Source organism: Setaria viridis, chromosome 8 (assembly GCF_005286985.2).
Source record: "Setaria viridis chromosome 8, Setaria_viridis_v4.0, whole genome shotgun sequence".
NCBI classification, from domain to species: domain Eukaryota; kingdom Viridiplantae; phylum Streptophyta; class Magnoliopsida; order Poales; family Poaceae; genus Setaria; species Setaria viridis.
In genome coordinates this window covers 10507596-10523659 of record NC_048270.2, presented here as the reverse complement: position 1 = coordinate 10523659, position 16064 = coordinate 10507596, and the positions used below count along the sequence as shown (strand labels likewise).

Here is a 16064-nt window from a genome sequence, read left to right as displayed (position 1 = left end):
AACATCAAGAAATATTTGTGAAACTTAGGCTCGGCTTTAGGGAAAATGTTGACAAATGTTAAGAAATATTAGTGAATGTAAAAAAATGTTGCTACATGTAAAAAATAAATAAAAAATGTTCAAAAAAGAAAAATGTGGGTCAACATAAATAAAATATTGGTGTATTCGAAAAATGTTCAGAAACAATTTGATTCAAAATATTGTCAAGTGTGATATTATTTTGTAGATCTTCGTAAGAAATGCTATGGTTCAATCGAAATTTGATTTGGACACTTGGTTTGGAAGCTGCAGAGTTTTTTCTTCGAATTTTTTTTTTTGCACAAAAGCTGAAAATCCATCGCACAGCCCATCAAGCCACCACAGCCCAGCAATCACTTCATTGCCCCAATTGCACGCACCCAGTACATATCTTGGTCTCCCAGGACAGCAGCAGCTAGAGGACGCAGGGGTACATGCTAGGTAACGTGCACTCTTATTTTATTATTTTTGCAAAAGATTTTGTGACTTTATATATTCAAAATATCAGACTAATATACTCAACATTTTAAATACTAGATTCAACATTATTTTAAACTAAGTTCAACATTTCAAATAAACTAGTTCAACATTTGATATGAAAATGTTGAAGTAAAATACTTAAAATGTTGACATGGATCATCCAAAATGTTAATTTTAAATATATTTATATTGGATCTTATTATGTTACATTAATTCTTAGCAACATAGTGGTACAAATGGATTCGAAAATGAATTCACGATTTGCGAGAAAAAGTAGTTTGAAGTTTGAAATCCAAAAGATAAACCACCGACTGGCAACCACGGTGGTCAACCTGCGCCAGCGCATGCATGCATGCCTGGTCCACGCCCCAGCTGCTGTGCGGTTAAGATGAGGTTGCACGGATCTCAAACATTATAAGTTTTAATTAATAAAATAGCAACCGGAAGTAATATAGGATCCCGGTCTCTTCATTGTTTGTTTGTGTTGCTGGGCCTCCTGCGCCATTGTTGGCCCTCATGGGCTTGGCGATCTCTACTGAGTGAGCAGGGTATACAGCATGTGGAGCTGGAAACGGATTCTTTGTTGGTGAAAGCGGCTCTTGAGGGCGCAGATTTTAGCTCGGCACCAACTAGTGTTGTGATTTTCGGAATAAAACGCTATGTTTGAAAATCTGTCAAAATCATGTGTAACACATAAAGTTCATTATAACTGTAACAATTTTAAGTGCATACTCGCCCTAAATGTCAAGAATCAAAATAGACAAGCAGTCAATCTGGCAGTGTTCATCTTGTGTTGATAGTAACACTTTGTGTATTCTTGAATTGCAAAGATTGATTTGGCGGCAAGAATTTTATTTTGGGAAATTGCAATATGTTGAGTTAACTTATAAAATATCATGCCAAACATAATAAATTGCATTGGTCAATAAATCGAAGCATCCGCTTCTCACAATTGATCTATGAGACATCGGTTCATGCCTGTACCTTCACGGGTATGCTTCCAGTGTCTCGCCAGCGAGCTCCAGCTACGGCGACGTGTCCGAGGAGTTGAACCCTGTACCTTTATCATGCATAGATTAACGCTCTACCAGTTGAGCGCTACATCCCCAACTTACTTTCTGATTTTTCTTGCGCTGTACATATTTTTATGTCTTTTCCACGGAAGAAGGAAAATTAAAGAAAAATCTATTCCAAAAAAAATCTTAAACAATGGAAATGACTTTTTTGTGGCCTTCGAATGATAGTGGGGTTTTCTCTGTTCATTCCATGTACAGGGCTGCACTTAATTCTATACATACGAGTGTTAATCACTTCTCAGAGAAATTGAAACTTGCACTGAAGATTAAGATTTTTAGTCGGTTCTACAGGAGGAGCAAATGAGAAAAATGATGTGTTCGGCTTGCCAATGCATGGAGGCTAGTATGGACATCTTTGCCATGGTTGGGTGAAAGTTTAGCAATAAAGATTATTAATGATGCATGTCTGGCCTCCCAACCTTGTCAATTGATTCTTAGACTATCCTTTTGTATTAAAAAAAACACAAAAGCTACGGTACCGATTGGGACAAGCAGTTTATATATGCTCCCTGTGAGGGACTGAGATATTTATGAATCAGCGGTGCAGTCTCTGAGAATAAAGCAAAAACTAAGAGGAAAACACATCGAATTAACCTTGTTTAATTCCAACATACTCTCGAAACAGAAAAAAAGATCATCATTGATAATGATATTTATTCTTCACACCATGCGTTTACTTGGTCATTGTGCTTCTAGCATGGGATGGTCGGGTGGGCGCCTGCTGCACCCTTCAGCCATACTATCTTGAAAACTTCTTTCGACCTGGAGCATGGGACGGTTGGGATGGACGCCTGCTGCAACCCTGATGTCATCCTCCAAACCCTGCACCTCGTCAAGAGTAGCTTCTTCACAGTTAATACTAAGAGCAACATGTTTGAGGTCTGCCAGATTCTGCAGCCCACGGACCAGGCCGCCTTGCTTATAATTGAACTGACCCCGTGCCACCAGGTTCAGCTTGAGCCTTTGGAGCTTTGGCATGGCTCCTGGCTCAAACTCCAACGCCTCCTCAGAATAACAGTAGAAATTAAACTTGACTAAACGCTGGAATCCATGACTGCTGATTGTATACCAGATTCCAGAAGCACCCTCTTCATCCTCTTCATGGGATAATATTTTAGAATCATCAACTTCATCGGATAATAATTCAGAATCGTCAACTTCATCGGTTAATGATTCAGAATCATCAACTTCATCGGTTAATGAATCAGAATCATCCTCTTCATCGGATAATGATTCAGAATCATCCTCTTCATCGGATAATTCAGAATCATCCTCTTCAAAGAAAACACGAACAGTAAGAGAGAGGAGCATGGGCAAACTTGCTAGGATATTTATCCCTTCCTGGCTTACTAGTCCAATACAGAGGCGGGTCAGGTTGACTAGTGAGCTGATGATTTGATGGGGCAGGACAATAAATTCCTGATTTTCGTTGAAGATGAGCCTTTGATGGGGCACGACAATTGGTCCAAGATTTTCTTTAAAGACGAGCCTCCGAAGGGGTGGTGGAGTAGAGGCACACGAAGCCATGAATGAAAGTGTGTCATCAGGAGTATCCTCCACATACAGTTCTCGAAGGGTTGTGACAAGCTTCAAGAGTGACGAGATACATGCTTTCATGTGGCCTTCCACGTCCGTGTGATGTACTGCATTAGTGTACCACCAATCAATTCCAAGTACCTTCAGATTGGTCAGATCGCGGAGTCCTTGGATAAACTTTATAGTTTGAGAACCCAAACCGATCACTGATAGCTCTTCCAATGCATGTAGCTTTCCAATTTCATCGGGTAGTTTGGTCCGCGAGTCGACAAGAAGACGCACTAATCTCTGCAGTTGGATAATACTAGCCGGTAGTTTTTCAATGCTGGTACACCTAACATCTAGTATCTCTAGATGTTGCAGCTTTTCTATATCTTCTGGGAGTTTGCAGTGGCATACTGATAACCTACTTTCTAACCTCAAGTACTTCATTTGACCAAAACTTCTGACATGTCCAAGATAGCAATCTTCACGTAACTTCTCCCAATCTTCTATATTCAGCACTCGCAAGACTTGGCTAATTAAAAACATAGAGGTGTTTTTAACCAGCACTGAATTAGAGCCAAAAGTATTAATTGATCGAATATGAGCTGCATGTTCTTTTATCTTGACCATCTCTTCAGCCCGCCAAGAAATGTCATGTTGGATAGATAAACGGCGAATCTTGTTAGAAGAATAATTTTCAGAAAACCCATTACGATTCCATATAGTAACAAAATTTTCCTCCACAGCCTTTGATACAATAAACTCAAGTATGACATCATGAACTCTGCACTCTTTCACTGTTGTGCCATCTGCCCCAACCTTGGTTGGCTGGACCAAGCTTCTATTGATCAGCTCATTCAAGTAACTCCTCCCAAGCTGCTCCATATTTTCTCTGCCTTGTCCAGGAATCAGTCCTTCGGCTACCCATAACAATATCAACCGTCTACAATCAATCAAATAATCCTCCGGGAACACGCTCAGATATAACATACAGCTCTTTAGATAAAGAGGAAGGTCAAAGTAACTAAGCAGAAAAATTCTTTTCATTTCATCCATGTGAGAATCTTTGTCAACTGCAGCAGAAATATACTTCAATGCATTGACCCAGACTTCCTTTGTTTTGCTTCTGTTTGCTAATAAACCAGCTATACTGATTATGGCTAATGGTAATCCCCCACATTTGGTCAAAATATCACTGGATACTGCCATCAAATCTTGGGGACAATGTTCAGTTGAGCGAAATAGCCTTTTAAAGAATAATCTGCGAGAATGGTCATCACCAAGTGGCTTTGCTTTGTACATTTGTCCATCAATACGAGCACACGTTTCGGCTACTGTTTTACTGCGTGTTGTAGTAATTATTCTGCTTCCGTTGCAATTGCGAGGTAAGGTACATTCTACAAGCTCCCAATCTGATACTTTCCAGATATCATCAATCAAGATGAAGTACCTGCATGCATTGGTTGAGGAATCATGTTACAAGGCCACCATAACTATTCAACATATAGAGCATATCATGGTGAAAGATATTGGAGAAAAGTAAAGAGATGGATAGTGGTGGCTCATTTTTTCTGTCAGTTCGTATTACACGTGCTAGGAATAGAGGCTGGAAACTACTTCCTCTATTATCGGAAAAGAATCTGTTTACAACCTCCAAAATAGTAGCTGCCACATGAGGCCCACTGAAAAACAAGAAGCATTCACTTTGAATACTTAATTTTTAAAGAAGATTTTTATGGATGATATTTAGAATGGCTATACGAAACAAACATGGTTGCAGTTATCAAGAAATAATTTTACTGAATCTGGAATTATTTGATGGTACTCAGTAAATAATTTTTTACTCAAATATCATTCGCACACAATCATTTTATATAGTACAGTACAGCTCAACTCCAACAACATACGCTTACCTTCGGGGGCAGTTGACTTGACCTTGTTTTAGAGCAACTTCAAAAATTTCCTAAAAAAATTCTTTCCAAAACTATATATTGGAGGTTCTTCTAAATTTTTTTTCCCAAAAACATATCAACCGCTAATAGTTAACCCCAAGCCCACACGCCCGCGGGAGGCTGAGGGGCGGTGGCGCGCGGCAAGGCAGACGGCCACGAGGCCAAAGTGGCATCTGCGAGGCAAGGAAAGCAACCGTAGGGAAGAGTTGCTCCCGCTAGAGTTGCTCCCAAAATTGAATTAAAAAATAATGGTAAATTAGCAATTGTTTGCAGTGTGGGAGTTCAATTTGTGTGCTACTGAGAGAAAACAACTTCGCTTTTCCTTCTGCCGCAGCCACTTCCAATTGCGACGCCGCAAGCCACCTCCGCACGCGAGGCAAGCTTCGGCAGCGTTGCGCTGCAGTGGATCTGCTTTGCCGCCATCAGCAGCACCGGCTTGTAGCCTGTAGGTAGATGCGCTCGCCTTGTGCAGCGCCGGCCTTGGGCGGAGCAGGCCCAGGCAGAGCAGCGGAGCAGGATGCGGGGCTTTGCTCGGGAGGCCGATTGGGGAGGGCTTGCGAATATATGCGGAGTAACGGTGGCTTTTTTCGCGTCCGCGTAAAAATGCAGACAGTTCGAGGAAGCTATCGGAGTATCTGTTCTATTCTTCATCTGTTTTATTCCTTGATAAAAAAGAGCTTTTGGAGTTGCTCTTAGCTATAACAAATGCATATGTGGTAGTTTTATACTCGAATGGGTCCGTAAAATTTTTGAATCTTCGTTTCATAATTTCCGGAAACAATCGTAAAATGGCCTATAAATTAGGTGAGCTCATGTGATCGACAAAGACCCCACAACATTGCCATAGTTAGATGAACTGGCTAATTATTATAGTACAAGAAAGTAATTCTGGTTACCTCTTGTCAATTAAGTAGTCTTTCATTTTGCGTATGAGCTGCTCCGTGTCCCAGCTTTCCGACTGGTCAAACTCGCTCGTGCTTACTATTTGAGACAATATATCTCTGAGTAGCTTCTTCATATCCAGAGTCTGAGATACAGACACGAAAGCCCTGCAATCAAATGCTTCTGTAATTTTTCGGCACACCTCCATAGCTAGAGTAGTCTTCCCCTGCCCAGCGGTACCATAGATGGACACCACCTTGTGTTGATTTTCTTCAACTTGTAATAACTGGATGATTTCCTCGCGAGGACCATCAATTCCCACAGGATCCCTTGCCTCCTGAAAGAGAGCAGTTGCTCGAGGATCCAAGCGCATCGGCTGAGGTGAGGGGGCGAGATAATCGACGCGGTAGCGTTTGGCCCGCTTACTCTGCTCTCTCACGAGTATCTCGAGTTCTTGGATCTCCGTTGCTATGCCCTGGTCCTCCCACAACATCTCCACCTTACGCGTGGCTTTGCGAACAAAGTTAGCATTGGAACCTCCATGGCTGTGATTGAGCATGAAGCGGTCGATGCAATCCTCAATATCGTAGGATAGCTCACGCACCTTGTTCCTCCAATGTTTAGCCATTGGATCCATTTGGTCGTCTTCCTTGTCTGCGAGCTTCTGCAGCACGACATCCATGGTGCTCAGCTCATCCTTCAGGAAGCGGATCCCTTTCTTCACGTCTATGGCGAGCTGGTACTTCTCGCCGAGCATGGCAGTCAGCTTGCAGATGATGGACCCCATCACGCTCGTGGCGGCGCTCGCCATCAGTTCGGCCCTCAATTCTCAGGGCCTCACAGTCGCAGATGGGGATTCCATTTACGTTAGGCGTGCACGATGGGAACGAGAAAGTGCTTTGTAAAGCACGGCCTCACATTCCACGATGTTTCGTTTCGGTGATCCCAAAATCTACGGATAAAAAAGGCTGAGGGAAAAAATTCTCGCGAGTTGCTGTGCAGTGTTCACAGCTAAAAAATTATTTGTTCGGACAGAACTGCAGATTTACATCAAATTTGAACATGTACGAGCATACCTTGCAAGTATGGTCACTTGAGAATTTCACTCTGTAGTTCTTTCTTTCGGCCAGAAATGCTTGTCAAACTTCAGTTAAGACTGTATTTCTCGTCTTTAGCCTACTAGATGCTCATAGTACATCATTTATTCATATTGTGGACTTGCGGTGTACACAAGCTACTGCACCTCAACACCATATCCGCTTCGTTTGGCGCGGGAACTGGGCATCTGATGTGTAAGCGCCTCAGGGTTGCAGGATATCTTCAAGTTCCAGCCCCCATCAGGTGCTCACTGTTTATATCTATCGTCATTCCCAAATTTATGGTTCTCTTTGCTTGGCGGAAGATCCAATTTAATTACGAGAATTCTGTTTTTTTTTTAAAACTTCTTTGCACCACTATTGCAGAGCATCTCATACGTGCTGATGCAAAAACCTCATTCGCATGGGTGGACGGAACAGCATCCCTAAGTCGATACGAATGCAGATAGTTATTTGTGCTGCCGTCGAAGCTGGTACAAATGAAGGATTATACGTGCCAATGTGCCCACCCACACGGATAGTAAAGATATGAATTTATAAATTCAAATAGTAAAAATTATTTTACGACTCACAGATAGTAAAAACTGGAAGTCACAAGTTAGGCGTATTTCGCGCACGTGGGATGTCCAGCCTTCTAATCATGACGTGCCCCCTCGCGCGATAACTCCTTACTATCCACCTATACGGCTATACCATATACTTGTACACAAAGGAAAGTTTTATTCCTTTTGATCTTGTTGTTGACTGATATTTTGATTCATTATTTGAACATCTAAATGACTTTAAATAAAAAAAACTTTCAATTGCAAAGTTGTATATTTCATCGAAATTCCATACAAAATTTGTCTCCACCCATATGCAAAAGTTACGAATTTCCGAATACAAGTTGAAATTCAAATTACAAGCGCGGAAACAAAGCTAAAATTATATACATTATTTGACATATGAAAAACTTTAAACTGAAATCTTTGAACTAGAAAGTTGTAGATCATATCCAAACCTAGAATTTTCATATAAAGTTTGTCTTTATGCGAATCTATATCACGAAGTTACGAATTTCCAAATAAAACTTGAAATTTTAATTATGAGGGATGCAAAAGTCATGCTAAAGTTATAATTCTGGGCATCTAACCAACTTCAAATTGAAAACTTTCAACTACAAAATTTTAGATCTTGTCGAAATATATATTTTTTTATAAAGCTTGTGTACATCCCAGTCTGTATGTAAAAGTTACGAATTTCTAAGTCCATATGTAAACCGTCCATGGTGTTCGTGCCGATTCTATTATACACCGGCACGGACGAGATGATATGAATGAGGATCATTGCAAATGTTTTGTACTGATCCATGGTGCAAGTGCCCCAACCACCATAAAAAGGATCACCCTCAATCTCCGCCATCTTCTAGGGGTGCTGGCTACTATGAGGCTGGACCCTCTCAGCTCTCGCAAAGCCAGTTCTATTAGAAAGTAGAGATGGTTCTATCCCCGGCTATTTCAATTACCTAAGGCATGTTAGGTTAGCAATGACTCATGTTTAGGATAGCATCCATGCCGCATATGCCCCTGCAATCTATAATTAATTGTTCACTCTCGAGTTGTTGGTGTTCGTATGTTGTGCACAAATTTTGTTTCTATTTGTCGTAATTTCTGTCGTAATTTCGCTGGAAACAGCTATGTATGTAATGGCCGGATGTTATTCATTTTCAATTATTTCCTTGAAGTGCTCTATCTCTCTCAAATTATAAAGTTTCATATTGCAACCAATAGTAACATATTCGAATATTTAATGCTTCTAATGTAACTTGATATTTTTTTATCTCGAAGAAAAATTTACACAAAAATAAAAAAACTAAGTTATAGCCGCCATTTCAACTGGCTGTAGCTGGCTCCACACAACGCAACCGGCGGTTAGAGCGGAGTGCCTAGCTACCGCCATCTAAACCGGCGGTAGCCGGTTATTCAAATGGCGGTAGCTAGTAGCTAGGTCCACCACTCCAACCGCCATTTCAACTGGCAGTAGCGTAGCTATCATCGTTTCATTCGGCGGTACGGGTGCATTTTGCGAATTTGGATCGTCTATTTATTTCTGCAAATTCGAAAAAAAAAATATGAAAACAAAAAAATTCCTTACTCCTCGAGAGGCCTCGTTGTGGCAGCCGCCGTCGGCACGGCGCCGAAGAAGCAGGAAGCCATTCCGCCATGAACTACGAGGCCGGCCTGCAGACGGCGCTAGTCTTGGAGGCCCAGTTCAGTTGGGCAATGCCACGGGTTGACCAGCCCACATGCATCCTTTCAGAAAACCGGACCCGGTCTGCACCACTGAATTGTTAACCTGTTGCCTGTTGGTCCGGGATCAAAGCAGCAAGTGAGCGGGGTATACAGCATGTTGGAGCTGGGAACGGATTCTTTGTTGGTGAAAGCGGCTCTAAAAGAATGCATATTTTAGCTTGGCACGAACTGGTGGAGTGATCGTAGAAATAAAACGCTATATAGTATGTAACTTTTTTTGTCACTCTTAACTTTTCTAGTTTTTTTTCTGTAGCTTTTGCCCTCGTGAATGTAAAATAAGGTAGCACATACTCTAGCGGCAATGGGCTCTAACCTCTTATGTCCCCATGTAATTCTGACCTCGCTCACTTGGGACGGAGCGCCAGCAGGCGTCAAAATCATGGTGGCCAGCTATTGTGCCGTGTCAGACGTTTAATGGAATTTCTATTCAAAAGAATATATTACTAAAGGAAGGGGTTATCGTGTTCTTGCCCTGTTTTGAATTCTAATTGTGATTTTATCCCTATTTTATCCTATAAGTTAAATGCCGGCGGCCCTTGACTTGTGGCACTGTGTCACGTAGGTATATGAATTCTGAAAATGTATTTTTTATCCCCAAACTTGCTAACCGTGCCAAATAGGTCCAAATCTACTCTAAAACGCATCTCTCTCCTCTAATTCCTTTCCTCATCCCTATCAACGTTGATGTGGACCTCCCTCCCTCTCATTCTCTCTCTCTTTCTCTCTCTCTCTCTCTCTCCTTCCCACCGACCTCTACTACCTCCCCGTGCGTAGCCGCCGGTGCTGCCTCTCCTGCGCCATCGGCCACTGCTCCTTCCTCCCTTCCCACGCTGCTGTCCGCTCCGCCCTCACTCCGTGCCGCCGGCCGCCTCCCCCCTCCCCCTGGTCCACCACCGACTCTCGCTCGCACGATGGCCTCGCCGGAGCCAGCGGAGGCCTCGCCGCCGTCCATGCCCACCACCACCACCGTGTCCCCCTGCCTGACCCTGCGCCCGCTGCCTGCTACTGCCGCGCTGCCGACCATGGGCCCCGCGCTGCTTCGCGTGGCGCGCAGCGGCGAAGAGCGCCGGTTCGTCACGACGCTCCTGGCGGACCCTGCCGCCCTGGACCTCAAGTCGGCCACCACGGCGGGGGAACACGCTCCTCCATGTTGCGGCCATGGGCAGGCACGTGGACCTCGCATCGCTCCTCCTCCGCCGCGCCCCCTGCCTCCTCGCCCCGTGCAATGCCACGCTCGATACCCCGCTCCACCTCGTGGTGCACGCCGGGGTGCACAAGGTTGTCGCGCCCCTCGTCACCTTCTCCACCTCGTCCTCCTCTCTGCGCGCACTGGCCCGGGCCACGAACAGGCACGGGGAGATGGCGCTGCACAACACCGTGCGGAGCGACCACAAGGCCGCCGCGGACCCGGGGCTCGTGGGGTGGCTGGCGGCGCGGGAGGAGAGAGGAGGTAGCACAGGCTCTGGCGCTTGCACCTGCGCTACCACGGCGGCGTTCGCACCCCTGCCTCCGCCACCGACCAGGAGCCGGCGACGCAGGGATTAGGGAAGAGAGAGGAGGGAGAGAGGGGGCGGCCGGTGGCGGCGGGGGAAGAGGGAGGCGCGGTGGCCGCCGGAGCGGGGGTAGGGAGGTGCGTCGGCCGGTGGAAAGGGAGCGATGGGGCGGCTAGCGGCACGGGAGGAGGGAGCAGAGGGCGGTGGGGGATAAGAGAGAGAAAGAGAGAGAATGAGAGGGAGGGGTCCACGGCAGCGTTAATAGGAATGATGAGAGGGATTGGAGGAGAGAGATGCGTTTTAGAGTAGATTTGGACCTATTTACCATGGTTAGCAAGTTTGGGGACAAAAATGCATTTTCAGAGTTGATATACCTACATGACACAACCCACAAGTTCAAGTACCCTCGGTGCATTTAACTTTTATCCTATCTATTATCTTTGATTTTGTGTATTTTACCCTGCTTTTCGAAGGCTCCGATTTACCTTTATCCTTAACTCTGTTACCTGCACGCAGAATAAAGCAATTAGAAAAAGAACAGAAGCCCAATGAAAAGACAAAGTTGCCGCTTATGTTTCCATACTGCTTCCAGAGGCTGGCACAACCTATCTCTCGATCGTCTCTCTCCCAAGGTCCTGCGGGCGAAGGGCGGCTTGGTGCGGTGGCAGTGGCAGGAGGCCAGCGGCGGGCCGTTGGTTAGGGCACGGGGAGTGGGCGCACGCAGCCAGGCGGTGGCATGTGGCACGGGAGGCGAGGCGTGCAGCTCGGGCCTGCGCGGGCGCATGTGGTTCACCCGACGGCGCGGGGAGAGGGGGGCGCGGCTAGGCGGAGGCACGTGGCGAGGGCGGCCTGGCGCGGGGCGCGGGGAGCGAGCAACCGTAGGACGAAAAATTAACCTCAGGTTTTAGACAATCTTAGGGCCCCTTTGGCACGGCTCATCGAGCGGCTTCTAGGGTGGCTTTTGATGAAGCCGTGCCAAACGGGAGAAGGCAAAACGGCTCACCCGCGAAAACCAGTAGAAGCCCCGCAAAATGCGGTCTCTACGTTTCTCCACCCACCGGAAGCAAAAAAAAGTGGCTTATTCCGGCTCCTCCTCATCACTTTCCATCCTTGTCCCCGGTGGCGGCGGAGGGACGGAGGAGGACCGGGGCGGCGGACGGAGCCGGGCCAGTAGGCGCATGCCTCGCTGGCTCGCTTCAGAACCAGGCCAGCCCGGTCTGCACCCTCACCGTCCCCAGCCACGCTCACACAGGACTCAGGCTCTACCGTCTCCCCAGGCAGTTCCACCCGAAGGGAACACTTCTCTGCGCACACAGGGTTCTCCTCAAACGCCGCTATCAGGGCTAACACGAGAACGACACACGCAGAGGTTTCTCCTCTAGGGTCCCTAGCGTAGAGACATCGCCCCATAAGAACGAGCTTAAAGGAAGGCAGGGATGCTACCAGGACAGCTTAATCCATTTCCACGGGTCAAGCTTACATGCAGCTTTCCCTTTCGGGAAACCCCAAGCACTTAGCACAAACCTTGATTACCTTACAAACCGAGGGACGAGCTCCAACGGCCTCCCTTTATTCTAGTGGTGGTAGTACAGAGGTGGAGTAATACAGCGGTAGATTCTAAAATATGGTGGCTAATTCTATCTCTCTCAGAGAGTGGTGGTGGATGTCTTCATGAGTGGAGTGTGGGTGGAGGTCTTCGGTGGTGGAGTGTGTCTTCGTGATTCTTGGTGATGCTCTGGTTGTGATCTGGTTGATGTCGTAGTGTGGTTATGCGGTGAGTACCGAGTAGGACTGTCACAAGCATAGCAGCACGTCCGGCTGAATCTTCGGTCTCGCCAACCCGCAAAGATCCTGAGAATAGGCTTAATTAAGGAATATACCTAATCACGCACCCGCGCGTGCTCGTATCCCCTGAATGCGACCCCGAATAGTAGCTCAATAGTGCGTAATAGTGAGTGAATAGTGGTTGAATAGTGCCGCCACCCAAAGGTGCTCCATCCACTCCTGGTGAGTGCTCGGGCACTATTCATATTCCCGAATTTGAATAGTGAGCTGAATTTAAATAGTGCCGCGAATTTGAATAGTGTTCGCCGAATTTGAATAGTACTGTGAATAGTAACTCGAAATTTGAAATCCGAAATTTTTCGGAGTTGCTCGTTCCCTCGCCCTCGACCGCGGTTTTCCCAGACTGGTATCAGAGCCAGTATTGGACGAGGGGATAATACGATCCAGGGCGAGGGAACGAGCGACTCCGAAAAATTTCGGAATTCAAATTTCGAGTTACTATTCACAGCACTATTCAAAATCAACGAACACTATTCAAATTCGCGGTACTATTTAAATTCAGCTCACTATTCAAATTTGGGAATATGAATAGTGCCCGAGCACTCACCGGGAGTGGGTGGAGCACCTATGGGTGGCGGCACTATTCAGCCACTATTCACTCACTATTGCGCACTATTGAGCTACTATTCGGGGTCGTTTTCAGGGATACGAGCACGCGCGGGTGCGTGATTAGGTATATTCCTTAATTAAGCCTATTCTCAGGATCTTTGCGGGTTGGCGAGACCGAAGATTCAGCCGGTCGTGCTGCTATGCTTGTGACAGTCCTACTCGGTACTCACCGCATGCCTCGCTGGCTCGCTTCAGAACCAGGCCAGCCCGGACTGCACCCTCACCGTCCCCAGCCACGCTCACACAGGACTCAGGCTCTACCGTCTCCCCAGGCAGTTCCACCCGAAGGGAACACTTCTCTGCGCACACAGGGTTCTCCTCAAACGCCGCTACACGGGCTAACACGAGAACGACACACGCAGAGGTTTCTCTTCTAGGGTCCCTAGCGTAGAGACATCGCCCCATACAATCGAGCTTAAAGGAAGGCAGGGATGCTACCAGGACAGCTTAATCCATTTCCAGGGGACAAGCTTACATGCGGCTTTCCTTTTCGGGAAACCCCAAGCACTTAGCACAAACCTTGATTACCTTACAAACCGAGGGACGAGCTCCAACGGCCTCCCTTTATTCTAGTGGTGGTAGTACAGAGGTGGAGTAATACAGCGGTAGATTCTAAAGTATGGTGGCTAATTCTTTCTCTCAGAGAGTGGTGGTGGATGTCTTCATGAGTGGAGTATGAGTGGAGGTCTTTGGTGGTGGAGCTGTTGGAGGTATGCCCTAGAGGCAATCATAGAGATGATGATATTCCATTTGTATCCATGATTTGTATGTTGTGTTCATTGAATATCCATTGAAGGCTACTTGAATTGATTTGCAATTATGTGAATTGTATGTGAAACTCTTTACTTGTATGGTTATTCTAAAGTTGTACCTAGTCGGAGTTCATGTGAGGACACACATGAATATTAGACTAGCACATGTATTAGTTGATGACTATGTTTCACAAGTCATGGACATGCAGATGTTGAACTAATAATGTGGACACATGTGGAGACATGTGCTAGGACTGACCCAACACGAGAAGTAGTTCTCTCTTTAAACAACATATACGCTTTGTCCTTAGACCTGAGACTGTCGCATGTATTCTAGATGTGGATCGACCTACTTAGGGGCTATCAAACGCTACGCTGTAACAGGGTAGTTATAAAGGTAGCTTTCGGGTTGGTCAAGAAGCATGCTATGAGACATGGTCAGTCAAGATGGGATTTGCCCCTCTCTGATTGAGAGTGATATCTCTGGGCCCCTCGAGTGATCAGATCCGAAAATGCATGGCCATGCTACGTACGGTTAAGAGTTAACCTACAAAGGGATTCCGAATCACAGGATCGAGAAAGAGCGGTCGGCTTGAAGCTAGACCAAATATCGTGAGGCAAAGGGAATAGCATGTATATTATGTTGTGATGGTTCGTCTGATATGATCTTCGTGTGCGTATAGGAGTTGGCACGTCTTGCTAGAGGCCGCTACCGACTATTGGGCCGAGTAGGAGTACTCGGGCCATGTCTATACGTATCCGAACCCATAGGGTCACACACTTAAGGGGCTGGAAGCCCAATTCGGATCTGATCCGAGTTGGATTAGGTTTAGGAGTACTAATGGGCCTCGGATCCAGAGGCCCATCAGGAACCTCTATAAATAGAGGGGTGGGGGCGCCCTAGGGTTTACACCTTTTGGCGAAACACACCTGCCGCGCCTCCCACGCCCTCGCCTGTTGCAACTTGCGGATCTAGCAGTCCGGCTTGCGACGCTTCCTCCCTGCACGTGTGGATACCTTGGAGGTGTTGCGCCTGCAGCACTTGGACGAGCCATCGACGAGCCGCCGACGAGCCACGACGAGCCGACGACGAGCCGCGGTACCGGAGGCGATCTTGCTGCACGTGGACGAGTTGCTGAGGAGCTGCTGGACGTGATCGACTACGTACGACTACGTTGATCGACTACGTACGACTACGTGATCGTCTTCACTGCATCGACGCATATCTACATCTTCCGCACCAGTAGTGCGTCGAGTGGTAATCCCGTGATCCTTATACGGCAGTTCTTCCTGGTTATACGCGGTAGAAATTTTGATTTACGCTAATGTAGCCTACCTCGTATCCCAACATATACCTAATCACGCACCTGCGCGTGCTCGTATCCCCTGAATGCGACCTCGAATAGTAGCTCAATAGTGCGTAATAGTGAGTGAATAGTGGCTGAATAGTGCCGCCACCCATAGGTGCTCCATCCACTCCCGGTGAGTGCTCGGGCACTATTCATATTCCCGAATTTGAATAGTGAGCTAAATTTAAATAGTGCCGCGAATTTGAATATGAATAGTGCCCGAGCACTCACCGGGAGTGGGTGGAGCACCTATGGGTGGCGGCACTATTCAGCCACTATTCACTCACTATTGCGCACTATTGAGCTACTATTCGGGGTCGCTTTCAGGGATACGAGCACGTGCGGGTGCGTGATTAGGTATATTCCTTAATTAAGCCTATTCTCAGGATCTTTGCGGGTTGGTGTGACTGAAGATTCAGCCGGTCGTGCTGCTATGCTTGTGACAGTCCTACTCGGTACTCACCGCATGCCTCGCTGGCTCGCTTCAGAACCAGGCCAGCCCGGTCTGCACCCTCACCGTCCCCAGCCACGCTCACACAGGACTCAGGCTCTACCGTCTCCCCAGGCAGTTCCACCCGAAGGGAACACTTCTCTGCGCACATAGGGTTCTCCTCAAACGCCGCTACACGGGCTAACACGAGAACGACACACGCAGAGGTTTCTCCTCTAGGGTCCCTAGCGTAGAGACATCGCCCCATA

General features: G+C 46.6%; 1 protein-coding gene across 1 annotated transcript; it reads right to left on the bottom strand.

The window, feature by feature from the left end:
- Nucleotides 1–1688: 1688 nt before the first annotated feature.
- LOC117866482 (disease resistance protein Pik-2) lies at nt 1689–10115 on the bottom strand. The gene is made up of 2 exons (XM_072290231.1): nt 5944–10115; nt 1689–4551 (listed from the first exon to the last, which is right to left on the bottom strand). The coding sequence occupies exons 1-2, from the start codon at nt 6738–6740 to the stop codon at nt 2256–2258; spliced, it is 3093 nt and encodes a 1030-aa protein (XP_072146332.1). The 5' UTR covers nt 6741–10115; the 3' UTR covers nt 1689–2255.
- Between the last annotated feature and the right edge of the window lie 5949 nt (nt 10116–16064).